The sequence below is a fragment of the Chrysochloris asiatica genome, unplaced genomic scaffold (genome assembly GCF_000296735.1).
Source record: "Chrysochloris asiatica unplaced genomic scaffold, ChrAsi1.0 scaffold00042, whole genome shotgun sequence".
Taxonomy (NCBI): domain Eukaryota; kingdom Metazoa; phylum Chordata; class Mammalia; order Afrosoricida; family Chrysochloridae; genus Chrysochloris; species Chrysochloris asiatica.
Genome location: NW_006408560.1, coordinates 15,042,855 through 15,056,469, shown reverse-complemented (window position 1 = coordinate 15,056,469; position 13,615 = coordinate 15,042,855). Strand labels below are relative to the sequence as shown.

General features: G+C 42.9%; 1 protein-coding gene across 1 annotated transcript in view; it reads right to left on the bottom strand.

Annotated features, from left to right (window-relative positions):
• Positions 1 to 527: 527 nt before the first annotated feature.
• The window catches only part of SEMA4A (sema domain, immunoglobulin domain (Ig), transmembrane domain (TM) and short cytoplasmic domain, (semaphorin) 4A), a 26,994-nt gene continuing 13,906 nt past the window's right edge, over positions 528 to 13,615 (bottom strand). The window contains exons 10-14 of the mRNA XM_006861583.1: positions 3,960 to 4,140; positions 2,207 to 2,325; positions 1,931 to 2,088; positions 1,579 to 1,679; positions 528 to 1,126 (exon numbers count right to left, since the gene is read on the bottom strand). Of these exons, the coding sequence (XP_006861645.1) occupies positions 528 to 1,126; positions 1,579 to 1,679; positions 1,931 to 2,088; positions 2,207 to 2,325; positions 3,960 to 4,140 (1,158 nt within the window). The remainder of the gene's footprint in view (positions 1,127 to 1,578; positions 1,680 to 1,930; positions 2,089 to 2,206; positions 2,326 to 3,959; positions 4,141 to 13,615) is intronic.

Below are 13,615 nucleotides of genomic sequence, written 5' to 3'. Positions count from 1 at the left end.
TGGGAGTCAGTGGTTTGGTAAAGGAAGCAGCAAGGGGCAGTTCCCTGAAGAACCTGAGACCCCTAAGAGAGGGAAATGTTGGTGTCCAAAGTGGCAGCTGCTTTCAGAATCGAGTCTCCAGGAGTATCTCATGATGGTTGTTTAGGTTGGTGCTTTACTATCACAGGGTCCTGGAACAGTCAGGTAATCTAGGTCCTCCTGGAGCAGTATGTCCTGGAGGATTCCCGGAACGATCAGAACTGAAGGGTCCTTTCTAGATCCTCCTCAGCCTGGATCCAGGGTGCATAGAGAGCCTATGCTCCATGTGCTTGGTAGATGGGTGTCCCAGGGGGGAGTCACGTCACTGTGCGCCACCCCGCTGGGAGCTATCAGTACCACAGAGTGGCAAGAGAAGCTCCTCCTCATGGGAGGAAGAGGAAGGTGGTCTTTTGTGCTACTTCCACTCTGATCAGGGCTGCATTGCTGTGGGTCCCCAGCCAACAAGGCCAGGCACCCTATCCAATAGCCCCAGTCTGTATCCACAGAATTTATGCCACCTCAGTGCCCAGGTGGTTGTTGTCAGCGTCCACATTACTGGCAGAGGTCCTGTGTTCCTTGGGAAGCTTGAGGGGCTGCTCCCTGCTTAGTGGGGCCTTCTCCCCAGGGGGCAGGGGCAGGGTCCCACAGCCCTGGACCTTTCCCCGAGCTCGGAGTGCTCCCAGAGGAGAGGCAAGGAGGAAGATGAGGGCTCCAGAGAGTACTAATGCAAGGAGCACAGTGACTGTGAGGAAGTGGGGCCAGTAGGACCGCTGGGCCGCCAGGGCAGCCCCACCACCAACCCTGGTCAATGGGGCCTCTACACGCTCCCGGGGAATGCCTGCCAGTTCAGGGTCCGGAGACAAGGGCTGGTCCTGGCTGTCCACCCAATAGGAGACCACAGGGTAGGAGAAACCATGCTCAGTGGCCCAGCATTGATAGAGACCCCCTGCCCCATCCCGCAGTAGCAGCAAGAGGGAGCCATTGTAGACAGTGGAAGAGGCTTCTGGGATTGTTGCTGCCCCATGACTCCAGCAATAGGAGGCCAAGGCTGAGTGGTGAGGGCAGGGGAGTTCCAGGATGGAGTTGGGGACAGCCAGGACTTCTTTAACTGTGGAAGGAAAAGGGGTAAAAGAGTTAAGGAAGGGGAGAGGAAGAAAGGCAAGAGAATCTCTACCGTATAGTTGGAACCCAGCTCTTTCTCTCACTCTCCTACCTTTCTTATTTTTTTCCTGCCTTGCATTTTAACTCCCAATCTCAACCCTGTCCCGAGTCTGGACCCTAAACCAACCTCCAGTCCTACCTCATCCCTCACACCTACCCCATCTAACTCTGCCTTTGACAAATCTAACATCAACCTGAGTCCCAGTTTGGCCCCAGCTTAGAATTCCTGTCCCTCTAACCAACAGCCAGGACCCAAACCCATCTCTCCATTCCAGGGGCTCAGGTCTCAAGTTAGGCAGGTGCAAGGACAGAAGAGGGAGGAGGAAATGGAGGCAGAAATGCCCAGCTCAGCCCGTAAACCCTCCAAATCCTTTGTGCCTCCCCTAGCACCACACTCACTGATCTGGGGACGGCTCTTAGGCTGGTTGCTCCTGCCCATGGGACCGATGGCACATGCCCATCCTGGGTTTCCTCGTTCTATGTCTTGCTTCCAGGACTTCCTGAGGGGCCAGGGAAAGCAAAAAGCATCCCTCTGAAGCAGGCAAAAGCGGGAAGAGGAAGAGGGAAGGAAAGGATATGTAGTGGGGAGCAGGTGGGTTGAGGGGGACAAGGAAGGGCAGAGAAGGAAAGGAGGAGAAACCCAGGATAGCTTCAAGACTGCTTGGGAGGATGCAATCTTGGGGTGACTGGCAAAGCAGGATAAGAAGGTCCCGGCAGGCCATTCAGCCACCATCCAAGGACTGGCACTCACGGGACAGGGATGGACAAGAGGCGGCAAGTTCGGGACTCGGGGTCCCAGGCACAGTGGGGATCCCGGGCAAGGACACAGTCCACGCAGCTCTCATAGACGCTACAGTTGGCTCGGGGCACCCTTTGGATGCCACCTGAGAAGCCTGCAAATACTGCACCCTGCAACAGAGACAAAGAGTGTCAGGGTGCCCTACCCAGTAAAGAACTGGCAACCTGGCCCAGGTCCCCAAGGCCTTGCCCCACCGGAAAGCCATCTGATGGCCAGATCCCTTCCCACCTGGGTGGGAGCCAGCTGTAGGTTTCGAACAGGCTCAGGGGCAGGGAACAGTTGGATCTCCTCCACCAGGTGAGCACTGCTGTTGTTGCTTACCACCGCCTTATGGAGTGATCCTGTGGCTGTGGGGAGACAGACAGCTGAGACCTCTCACCTGTCCACAGATCCCCTTTTCCCTCTTCCTGCCTCCAGAGAACCTTCCCAGCTGTCAGAAACTTCCTTCTGAAGTCTAATGTGCATAGATACAAACCAGGCAGACCACTTACTCTTTACCACGGCAGCAGCTGGGGCTCTGTTGTAAATGGCTTAAAATTCTTTGCTCCTCCTTTACAATAGCCTGACAAAACTCCATCCCTGGAGGAATCCAATTGCCCACTTTCCCCTTGGGCAAGGGGCAGAGAACCTCTGAGCACTTCTGTAGAAAGAATATATCACCTGCCCTCTACCTCCATCAAGTCTTGACTCAAAGACATTCTTTTAAAAAACTGCAACCTTCCTATCTGGTATTCCTATTTCCCCTTCATCTTGCTCTAACTCATATTATGTAAGTTTCTCATTCAGTATGTTTATTGTCTGTCTCCTCCCACTCCATAAAAATCAGGATCTTCCTCAGTTTTATTCACTACTGTATACCCGATTACATGACTGATACTGTTCCTAGCACATTCGGGAGCTGGGAGGAACCAAACAGTTGCCAGTGAGTTGACTCTGACTCATGGCAACCCCATGTGTACAGAGTAGAACTGTGTTTTGTATGGTTTTTAAGGCTTGTCAAAGGCAGATCACCAGGCCAGTCTTGTAGGGCACCTCTGGGTGGGTTCAAATTGCCAACCTTCTGGTTAGTGTGGCATGCTTAACCATTTGTGACACATAGGGACTTCTAGTTCATAGTAAGTGCTCCATAAATATGTCCTGAAAAGACTGAATGAAGCTAATGGGTTTCTTACACTGAAGTTCATGGTCATTCACCTCAATGAGGCCCTCAATGTGTTTAGTAATCCTTCCAGGTCCTCCTGTTGACTCTCGCTCCCTCTCTTTATGACTATCTGAATCTGCTGCTCTCTCCTCACCCCTCACTCCCAGCTTATAACCATGGGTCCTACTTCATAGAGAACGCTCCCTTGGCTTCCTGTTCCATGAGTTGACACACCTACCAGGTGTCACCCCTCTTCACTACCATCCCAGGAAGGTGCTGGCTTTCCTTCCTCCACACAAAGGCAGTCCAGTCCCTCCACCTGGGTTCTGGACTCCTGCCTTTTGCTCCCTCAGTTACTTTATCTGTCAATTATCCTCTCTCTTGCCCATCTCTTCACTATCTCCCTCTCTATGGAATCTTTACTCTCTCATCTTTCAAAAAAATAATCCTTGCAGGGTCCCACACCCCAACCTAGTCATTACTCATTCCTCTCTTCCCTTCACAGTAAAGCTTCCCAAAGGAGTGATATCTACACTTGCTGCTTTCAGATTCCCTTTACCCACCCACTCTTTGCCCCTCTAACTTGGCTTCCCTCATCTTGCTAAAGTCATAAAGACCTCTAATGTCTGTCTCCTCCACTAGACTGATGCCCAAAAAAGGTAGTGACTGGTTGCTTTGATCCCCACTGTATTTTAGAGCCTAGCAGGATGCCAGGCACATAGTAGATGCTCTGTAACCATTGCTTAAACGAATAAATAAACTCAAAGGTTTCCCTCCTCAGCCTGGGTGGAAGCCTGCTGTTCTAGTCCTCTGAGGGGTATAGAGGAGTCCTGTACTCACTGGTGCCCAGGTACATGATCAGATGGCTGTTCCCTTCCAGATCTTGGGCTGTCTCCACCGCAAGTTTTGTGTACTCTACACCATACTTCACCAGCAGAGGTGTCCCTACCACCTGCTCATCCATCAGGAAATGGTCCTTCATGAAGGTCAAGGCTTTATCGGAGGATGGGCCCACGGAACACTGAAAGGGGAAGAAAGCAGGTCAGAGCAAATCTCCCTTTTCTTGCAGTTCACCCCTTGCTTTCCTCCTACTCTGCTGTCTTTCTTTGCCTGCCTTTCTCAGGACTTATACCATGCAGTCCTCAGGCTCTTGGCTGTCTATCTTTGATTTCCAGCCTTTGCTCATCAATTTCCTCAACTGTGAAATGGGGATATTACCATTGAAGGAGTGACGAACTACTTCTGAATATTTAGTCACTGAAAACCTTATGAATAGCAGAGAAACACTGTCAGATATAGGGCCGGGAAATGAGGCCCTCAGGTTGGAAGGTACTAAAAATGTGACTAGGGAAGAGCTGCCTCCTCAAAGTACAGCTGACTTTGATGATGAAAATGGAGTCAAGCCTGTGGGAGAAAAGCCCGTGGGACCTTCATTTGCTGATGGGGCACAACTCAAAATGAAGAGAAACAGCTGTAAACATCCATTGAAAATTGGAACATGGAATGTATGAAGTATGAATTTGGGAAAATGGGAAGTTGTCAAAAATTATATGGAACACATAAACATTGATATCTTAGGCATTAGTGAGCTGAATGGACTGGTATTAGCCATTTTGAATCTGATGACCACATGGTTTACTATGCCAGAAACGACAAATTGAAGAGGAATGGTGTTGCATTCATTGTCAGAAAGAACATAGCCAGATTAGTGATGAGGCACAACGCTATCTGTGATAGGATAGTATCCATGCACCTACAGGGAAGTCCAGTTAATACCACTATTATTCAAATTTACTCACCAACCACTAAAGCCAGTGAGGAAGAAATAGAAGAATTCTACCAACTTCTATAATCTGAAATTGATCAAACATGCAATCAAGATTTATTGTTCATTACTGGTGATTGGAATGCAAAGGTTGGGAGCAAAGAGGAAGGATCACTAGTTGGAAAATATGGCCTTGGTGATAGAAATGATGCTGGAGATCGCATGATAGAAATCTGCAAAACCAATGATTTGTTCATTTCAAATACTTTCTTTAGACAGCATAAGAGGTGACTATACACACGGAATACACAGAAATCAAATTGGCTACACCTGCGAAAAGAGACGATGGAAAAGCTCCATATCATCAGTCAAAACAAGGCCAGGGACAGACTATGGAACAGACCATCAATTACTCATATGCAAACTCAAACTGAAGTTGAAGAAAATGAAAACAAGTCCACGAGAGCCAAAATACGACCTTGAATATATCCCAGCTGAATTTAGAGATCATCTGGAGAATAGATTTGATACATTAAACACTAAAGACCAAAGACCAGAAGAGTTGTGGGATGACATCAAGAACATCATAAATGAAGACAGCAAAAAGTCATTAAGAAGACAAGAAAGAAGGAAAAGGTCAAAATGGATGTTAGAGACTCTGAAACTTGCTCTCCAGCATAGAGATGTTAAAGCAAATGGAAGAAATGAAGAGGTACAAGAGCTGAACAGAAAATTTCAAAGATCAGCTCAAGAAAATAAATCCAAATATTACAACAAAATGTGCAAAGATCTGGAATCAGAAAACCAAAATGGAAGAACACGCCCAGCATTTCTCAAGCTGGGGGAACTGAAAGAAAAAATTCAAGCCTCGACTTTTCATTATTGAAAGGCTCTCTGGGCAAATTATTGAATGATGCAGAGAGCATCAAGAGAAGATGGAAGGAATACACAGAGTCACTGTACCAAAAGGAAATGGTTAATGTTCAGCTGTTTCAAGAGGTAGTATATGATCAAGAGCCAATGATACTGAAGGAGAAAGTTCAAGGTGCATTGCAAGAATTGGCAAAGAACAAGGCACCAGGAATTGATGGAATAAAAATTGAAATCTTTTAAGAAAGTGAGGTGGTACAAGAATCACTCACTCATCTCTGCCAAGAAATTTGGAAGACAACTATCTGGCCCACTGATTGGAAGAGATCTGTATTTGTGCCCATTCCAAAGAGAAGTGATCCAATGGAATGCTAAATCATTGGACAATCTCTTTGATATCCCATGAGAGTAAAGTTTTACTAAAGGTAATACAGAAATGGCTGCAAGCATACACTGACAGAGAACTTCCAGAGGTTCAAGCCAGATTCAGAAGAGGCCGTGGAATGAGGGATATCATTGCTGATGTCCGATGGATCTTGGCTGAAAACAGAGAATATCAGAAAGATGTTTACCTGTGCTTTATTGACTACGCAAAGGCTTTTGATTGTGTGGATCATGACAAGCTATGGACAACATTGCAAAGTGTGAGTATTCCAAAACACTTAATTGTGCTCATGAGGAATCTGTACCTGGACCAAGAGGCAGTTGTTTGAACAGAATATGGGAGCACAGAATGGTTTAAAATTAAGAAAGGTGATTGACAAGGTTGTATTCTTTAACCATACTTATTCAACCTGTATACTGAACAAATAATCCAAGAAGCTGGGTTCTATGAAGAAAAATATGGCATCAAGATTGGAGGAAGACCTACGATATGCAGATGATACAACCTTGCTTGCTGAAACTGAAGAGGACTTAAACATTTACTAATGAAGATCAAACAGCACAGCCTTCGGTATGGATTACATCTCAATGTCAAGAAAACAAAAATCTTCACCACTGGACCAATAAACATTCTTATCAATGGAAAAAAGACTGAAGTTGTCAAGGACTTCATTCTTCTTGGATCAACTATCAATACTCATGGAAGCAGCAGTCAAGAAATCAAACGACATATTGCATTAGGCAAATGTGCTGCACAAGACCTTTTTAAAGTATTGAAGAGCAAAGATGTCAGCTTGAGGACTAAGGTGCCCCTGACCCAAGCCATGATATTTTCAATAACCTCATAGGCATGCGAAAGCTGGACAGTGAATAAAGAAGACTGTAGAAGAATTGATGCTTTTGAGTTATGGTGTTGGAGGAGAATATTGAAAGTGCCATGGGCTTCCAAAAGAAGCAATAGATCAGTTTTGGAAGAAGTGCAGTCAGAGTGCTCTTTAGAGGCCAAGATGACCGAACTTCATTTCTCATACTTTAGACATATTGTCAGCAGGGACCAGTCACTGGAGAAGGATATCATGTTTGGTAAGGTGGAGGGTCAGAGAAAAAGAGAAAGACCTCCAATGAGATGGACTCAAGCATGGTAACAGTAGTGAGCTTGGCCCAGGATCTGGCAGTGTTTGGTTCTGCTGTGCTTAAGGTTGCTATGAGTTGGTACCTACTCTATGGCACCTAACAACAACAACAACAACCTCATAGGCTTACTGTGAGAATGAAATGTACTAATGCATAAAGAGCAAGTAGAAAGAATAGAGCTTGACCAGAAATAAGTACTCAATAAATGATAGATGTGGGGTATGTGGTTACTTTCACTCTCATTATCATCTTCATCAAGGATGCCTGGTGGCCAGTAGGAAGCAGCGTGAGGAATCTTGGTAGGCAAGGGCCCTATTTTACTCACATGTGCAGCCTCAGTGCCTAGTTTAGGGCCTGGCACTCAGTCAGTACTCAATACCTGTCTGCAAAGTCAATGACTGGATGAAGAATGGCACAGAAAGGTCTAGTGTAGCAGGAAGTTTGTCTCATCATGGTTTGCATAGACTTGCTACATGACTATGGGAAAATCCCTTCTCCATTTTTTTTTTTTTTTCTTCTTTCTCCTAAAATGAAGGAGTTTGTCTGGTTGTTCCCTAAAGGCCCTGTCAGCCCCAGAATGTTGTGACTCTGAGACATCTGATTCTGTCCTCTATATCCAAGAACGTGGTCTTAGGATCAGCCCCAGGCCAGTCATCTCAAGCTACATCCTCAGACAAGTTATGTTATTTCTCTGAGTTTCAACTTCCTCATCTGTGAAGTGTGGTAATAACATCTACATCTCATCTTGATTTTAGAAATGAGCACATGCACGTAGTCTTACTTCCTCCCAAAGAGATTTTTTTTTTTAAGGCTATAGGAGAGGAGGCAAAAGAGCCATAGTTTGGAAACTGGAAAACAAAAGATAAATGATTTAGCTGAGGAAAATCAAAAGAAGAAAGGAAGGAAGAATATAAATTAAAAGAGAGAGAGAAATAAACCAGGATTTAAAGCCAGTATTAGGGAAGCCCCAAACCATCCTGATCTGTAAGGCAGCATTTCTAAAAGTTAATGAATTAATGACCTAGTTACCTCTGGAATTAGGGTTAACTAGGGGCTAAATAAAGAAAATTATTTGAAGGTTTGTTTAAATAGGGAGTTTTTCCCCCCCAGTTCCACACAGGTGGGTGGCAGCCCTTTCCACACCGTGGCCTAAGACTGGAGGTTTAGTCCTCGGAGAAGATAAAACAGAGGTTTTGGATGGAGGACAACAGTACTGTGAAGGGTGAAAACCATCCTGAAAACAGTGATTAAATGCAGGCAGCCACACTCTGTGCTGAGTGAGACTCCCCCTCCACTCACTTCTTGCTCCCAAACATGGGAGCCAGGCCATCTTCCTTCATGTAGGAGACTAGAAGAGTCTATTCTATCTAGGGACTCAAGAGAAAAGACCTAAAGTTACTGACACTGAGGGTCCCCAACCAAAGAGCCCAGCCAGATCATTCTTCTTGATTTTGTTAGATGTTGTCAAGTCAGTTTCAACTTAACGTGATCCTATGCATAACAGAACAAAACACTGCTAGATCCTGCACCATTCTCAAAATTGTTATTATTGAGCCCATTGCTGTAGCCACTGTGTCAATCCACCTTGTTGGGGGTCTTTCAATTTTTCACTGATCGTCCAATTTACCAAGCATGATGTCATTCTCCAGAGACTGCTCTCTCCTGATAGCATGTCTGAAACATGAGAGACATCCTGGTTTTTATGGTACATTCTGGTTGTACTTTTTCCAACACAGATTTGTTTATTCTTCTAGCAGTCCATGGGTTTTTTTTGTTTGTTTGTTTGTTGTTGTTGTTGTTGTATCAGTGATACTTTCTAGTTATTTTGTTTCTATTTATCTTTGTTGTTGTCGTTAGCTACTCAATCATGATCAATTTCAGATTGGACCATTTTTATCCATAAGATTTTCATTGGCTGCTATACGGAAGTAGGTTACCAGGCTTTTCTTCTTAGCCCATTTTAATTTGGAAGTACTGCTGAAACCTGTTCAGCATCAAAGCAATATGCAAACATCCACTGACAGATAGGTGGTGGCTACAACTGAACCTCCTTTACCCCACAGGTCTTCTTTTGAGAATGCAATAAACATAAATTCTCTCTGGGATTGAAACAGACTGATACAGAAGGAAAGTCATTATATGTGAAAGGAAACAGATACAAGTTGCCATCCTAGCTCAGACATTAATCAAGGGTATACATTTAGCCCGTGATATTTTTAATATTCTTCTCCAGCACCACAATTCAAATGCATCAATTCTTTCCTCTCTTCCTTATTCATTGTACAACTTTCACATGCATATGAGGCAATTAAAAATACCATGGCTTGGGTCAGGCACACTTCCGTCCTCAAATTGACTTCTTTGACCTTAAACACTTTAAAGAGGTCTTTTGCAGCAGATTTGCTTAATGCAATAATATGTTCTTTGATTTCTTGACTGCAGCTTCAATTGTGGAGCCAAGCAAAATGAAGTCTTTGACAACTTCAATCTTTTCTCTGTTTATCATGGTGGTATTTATTGTTATTTAGAGGATTTCTGTTTTCTTTACATTGAGGTGTAATCCATACTGAAGTCTTGGATATGCATCTGTAAATACTTTAAGTCCTCTTGGATTCCAGCAAACAAGGTTTTATCATCTACATTTCGGAGGGTGTTAATGAGTCTTCCTCTAATTCTGATGCCATAATCTTCTTCATATAATCCAGTTTCTTGGATTATTTGTTCAGCATACAGACTGAATAAGTATGGTGAGAGAATATGACACTGGTGCACAACTTTCCTGATTTAAAACCATTCAGTATCCCTTTGTTCTGTTCTAACAATTGTCTCTTGGTCTTTGTTAAGGTTTCTCATGAGCACAATTAAGATTTTTAGAATACCTATTCTTCACAATGTTATCCATGGCTTGTCATGAAAGCCTTTGCATACTTAACACAAGCACACAACTTTCTGGTATTTTCTGCTTTCAGCCATGATATATCTGACATCAGCAATGACAACCCTAATTCCATGTCCTCTTCTAAATCTGGCTTGAACCTCTGGGAGTTCGCTGTTGATGAACTGTTGCAATCGTTTTTGAATGATCTTCAGCAAAATTTTACTTGCATGTGTGTGATATTAATGATATTGTTCGATGATTTCTGCATTCCATTGGGTCACCTCTGTTTAGAATGGGTACAATTATGGATCTCTTCCAATGGTTGGCCAGGTAGCTGTCTTCCAAATTTCTTGGCATAGATGAGTCAGTGCCTCCAATGCTGCATCAACTTGTTGAAATATTTCAATTTATATTCCGTCAGTTCCTGAAGTTGTGTTTTTGCCAATACCTTCAGTGGTGCTTGGAATTCTTCCATCAGTACTATTGGTTCTTGATCATATGCAACCTCTTGAAATGGTTGAACATTGACCATTTCTTTTAGATACAGTGACTCTGTGTAATCCTTCCATTTTCTTTTGATGTTTTCTGCATCATTCAATATTTTGTTCATTGTTGTTGTTGTAAAGTGATGTTGAGTCAGTTCAGAATCATAGTGCCCCTGGATAGGGTTTCCAAGGAGCCACTGGTGAGTTTGAACTGCTGATCTTGCAATTCAAAACAACTTTGCTATTAAGTATTTATCCTACAGTGCCATACCAGGACTCCACAGAATCCTTCAATATTGCAAGTAAGGTCTTAACTTTTTTCTTTAGTTCTTTTAGTTTGAGAAATGTTAAGTGTGTTCTTCCCTTTTGGTTTTCTAACTCCAGGTCTTTGCACACTTCATTATAATATTTGACTGTGTCTTCTTAATCTCCCCTTTGAAATTTTCTGTTCAGTTATTTTACTTTCTCCTTTCTTCCAGTTGCTTTAACTTCTAAGCTAGAAAGTAAGTTTCAGAGTCTTTTCTGACATCCATTTTTGTCTTTTCTTTCTTTCCTGTCATTGCAATGACCTTTTGCTTTCTCCCTGCCCCCCCCACCCCAGTTCATACACACATGTTTATTCCAAACGAAATGTATTCAAACATAACCCTGTGACCCATTTGCTCAGTAATACAAATTCTCTTAGTAATACACTTGTCTTCGTCTCTTTTAGATGGAGCAAGTATTTTAATAAAGGTTTTGTTGTTGCTGTTAAGTGCCACTGAGTCGGTTCTGACTCATAGCAACTCTATATCTGGCTTCTGAAAGTGGTTGGTGGGTTTGAACTGCTGACCTTGCAGTCAGAAGTCCAGTGCTTATTCTACAGTGCCACACCAAGGTTCTTAGTCTCGTTTAAGTTTTGTTAAAAATGTGTTATTAACCCTGATCTCAGGATCATTTTTCCCCATGACACAAAAAGCATCCTTTTCTTTTAAGGGATTCTCATGTCTGAACTGACTCGAAAACACTTAAGTGGAAATCTTCCCAAATCATAGAAGCTTTGCAACAAGTTTATGGAAATGTTGCCCCACATAAAACAACAGCATTTAGATAGATCAAGTGTTTAAGGAAAGTCAGAAAGATCTCAAAGATAAGCCAAGAGAGGGAAGACTCCCAATCTTGATGAATAAAAACTATGGTTAAAGTCCAGAAACTGGTGGAAGAAGACCATAGTATTACCACTGATGTGCTATTTACTGAGGTTGGGATCTCATGTAGTTCAGAATTTTCCATTTTAAGTATCTTGTCCTCAGCAACCTTTTGGCTCACTGGGTGCCAAAAGTGTTGCATGAAGACCAACTAGCTCAAAAAGCTGATCTTCCCATCAATCTTTTAAACAAGATAAAAGCTACTGACAATTTTATGAAACAAACTGTAACTGAAGATGAGTCTTGGATTTACCAGTACAATTCAGTGAACAAAGTCCAATCAAAACAGTGGTTTCTGAGGGAATCTGCTGGGCTTGTTAAATTCAAAGCAGAAACCTCAGTTAGAGAGTTATGGTGAAATTTTTTTTTTTTAATTCCAAAGGGGTAATCATGATATATATATATATTTATATAGTTGTGTTAAGTGCTGTCAAGTTGGTTCTAACCCATAGCGACCCTCTATAGATAGGGTTTCTGAGGAGCAGCTGGTGAGCTTCAACTGCCGACCTTGCAGTTCAAACGGCTTTGCAGTCTCTCTCTCTCTCTATATATATATATATATATTTACAAGACCAACAATAAATATATTCATTTAAATGTCCTAAGGGCATATTCTGAAAGCTAGGCTCCTGCCCACAGACACACTCACTCAGTCCATGGGCCAAGAGCCCGCAGCTGCTCTATATCTCCATGCCAATCTTTTGCTTTCTTCACAGATGATGTTCTTCATGTCATTCCACAACTCTTCTGGTCATAGTCATTAGTGGCTAATGTATCAATCTGTCTTTGAGATGGTCTCTAAATTCAGGTGGGAATACATTCAAAGCCATATTTTGGCTCCCGTGGACTTGTTTTAATTTCTTCAGCTTCAGCTTGAACCTGTATAAGAGCAACTGTTAGTCTGTCCCAGAGTTTGCCTCTGGCCTTTTTTGGCTGATGATACTGAACTTTTTGACCATCTCTTCCCAAGGATGTAGTCCATTTGATTCCTGTGCATTCCATCTAGTGAGGTCCATATGTATAGTCACCTTTTTTGTACTTTAAAAAAGGTATTTACGATGAATAAATAATTGGTCTTGCAAAATTCTATCATTTAATCTCCAGCATCATTTCTATTGCTAAGGCCATATTTTTCAACTACTGACCCTTCCTCTCTGTTTCCAACCTTCTTATTTCAATCACTAGTAACTATCAATGCATCCTGATTGCATGTTTGGTCAATTTCAGGCAGAAGAAGTTGGTATAATTCTCTAATTTTATAACTGGCTTTAGTGGTTGGTGTGTGAGTTTGGATAATAGTGGTATTAATTGGTCTTCCTTGCAGGCATATGGATCTTATCCAATCACAGATAGCACAGTACTTCAAGATAGATCCTGAAATGTTCTTTTGATAATGAAGGTGATTCTATACCTGCTCAATTCATTATTCCCAGCATATGAAACCATAAGATTGTCAGATTCAAAATGGCCATTACAAGTCCATTTCAGTTCACTAATGCCTAGAGTTATCCATTTTTATATGGATTTCCTTTCATCTTTGACAACTTCCAATTTTGTTAGATTTGTACTAGTATATTCCATGTCCTGATTATTAATAGATATCGTTAGGTGGAGCGAGATACAGCTATAATGGAATCCATGTTACCAAGCCATAGTTATGGGGGCAGAGTTTCCAAAAGTTTTATGGACCCCTATTCAAACTCACTGGTGAATTCCGGAAAAAGATGGCGGATCGGGTAGAAGTGTAGTGACGAGCTCTGCCGAGAACAACACAGAATACAGGACCAAGAAGG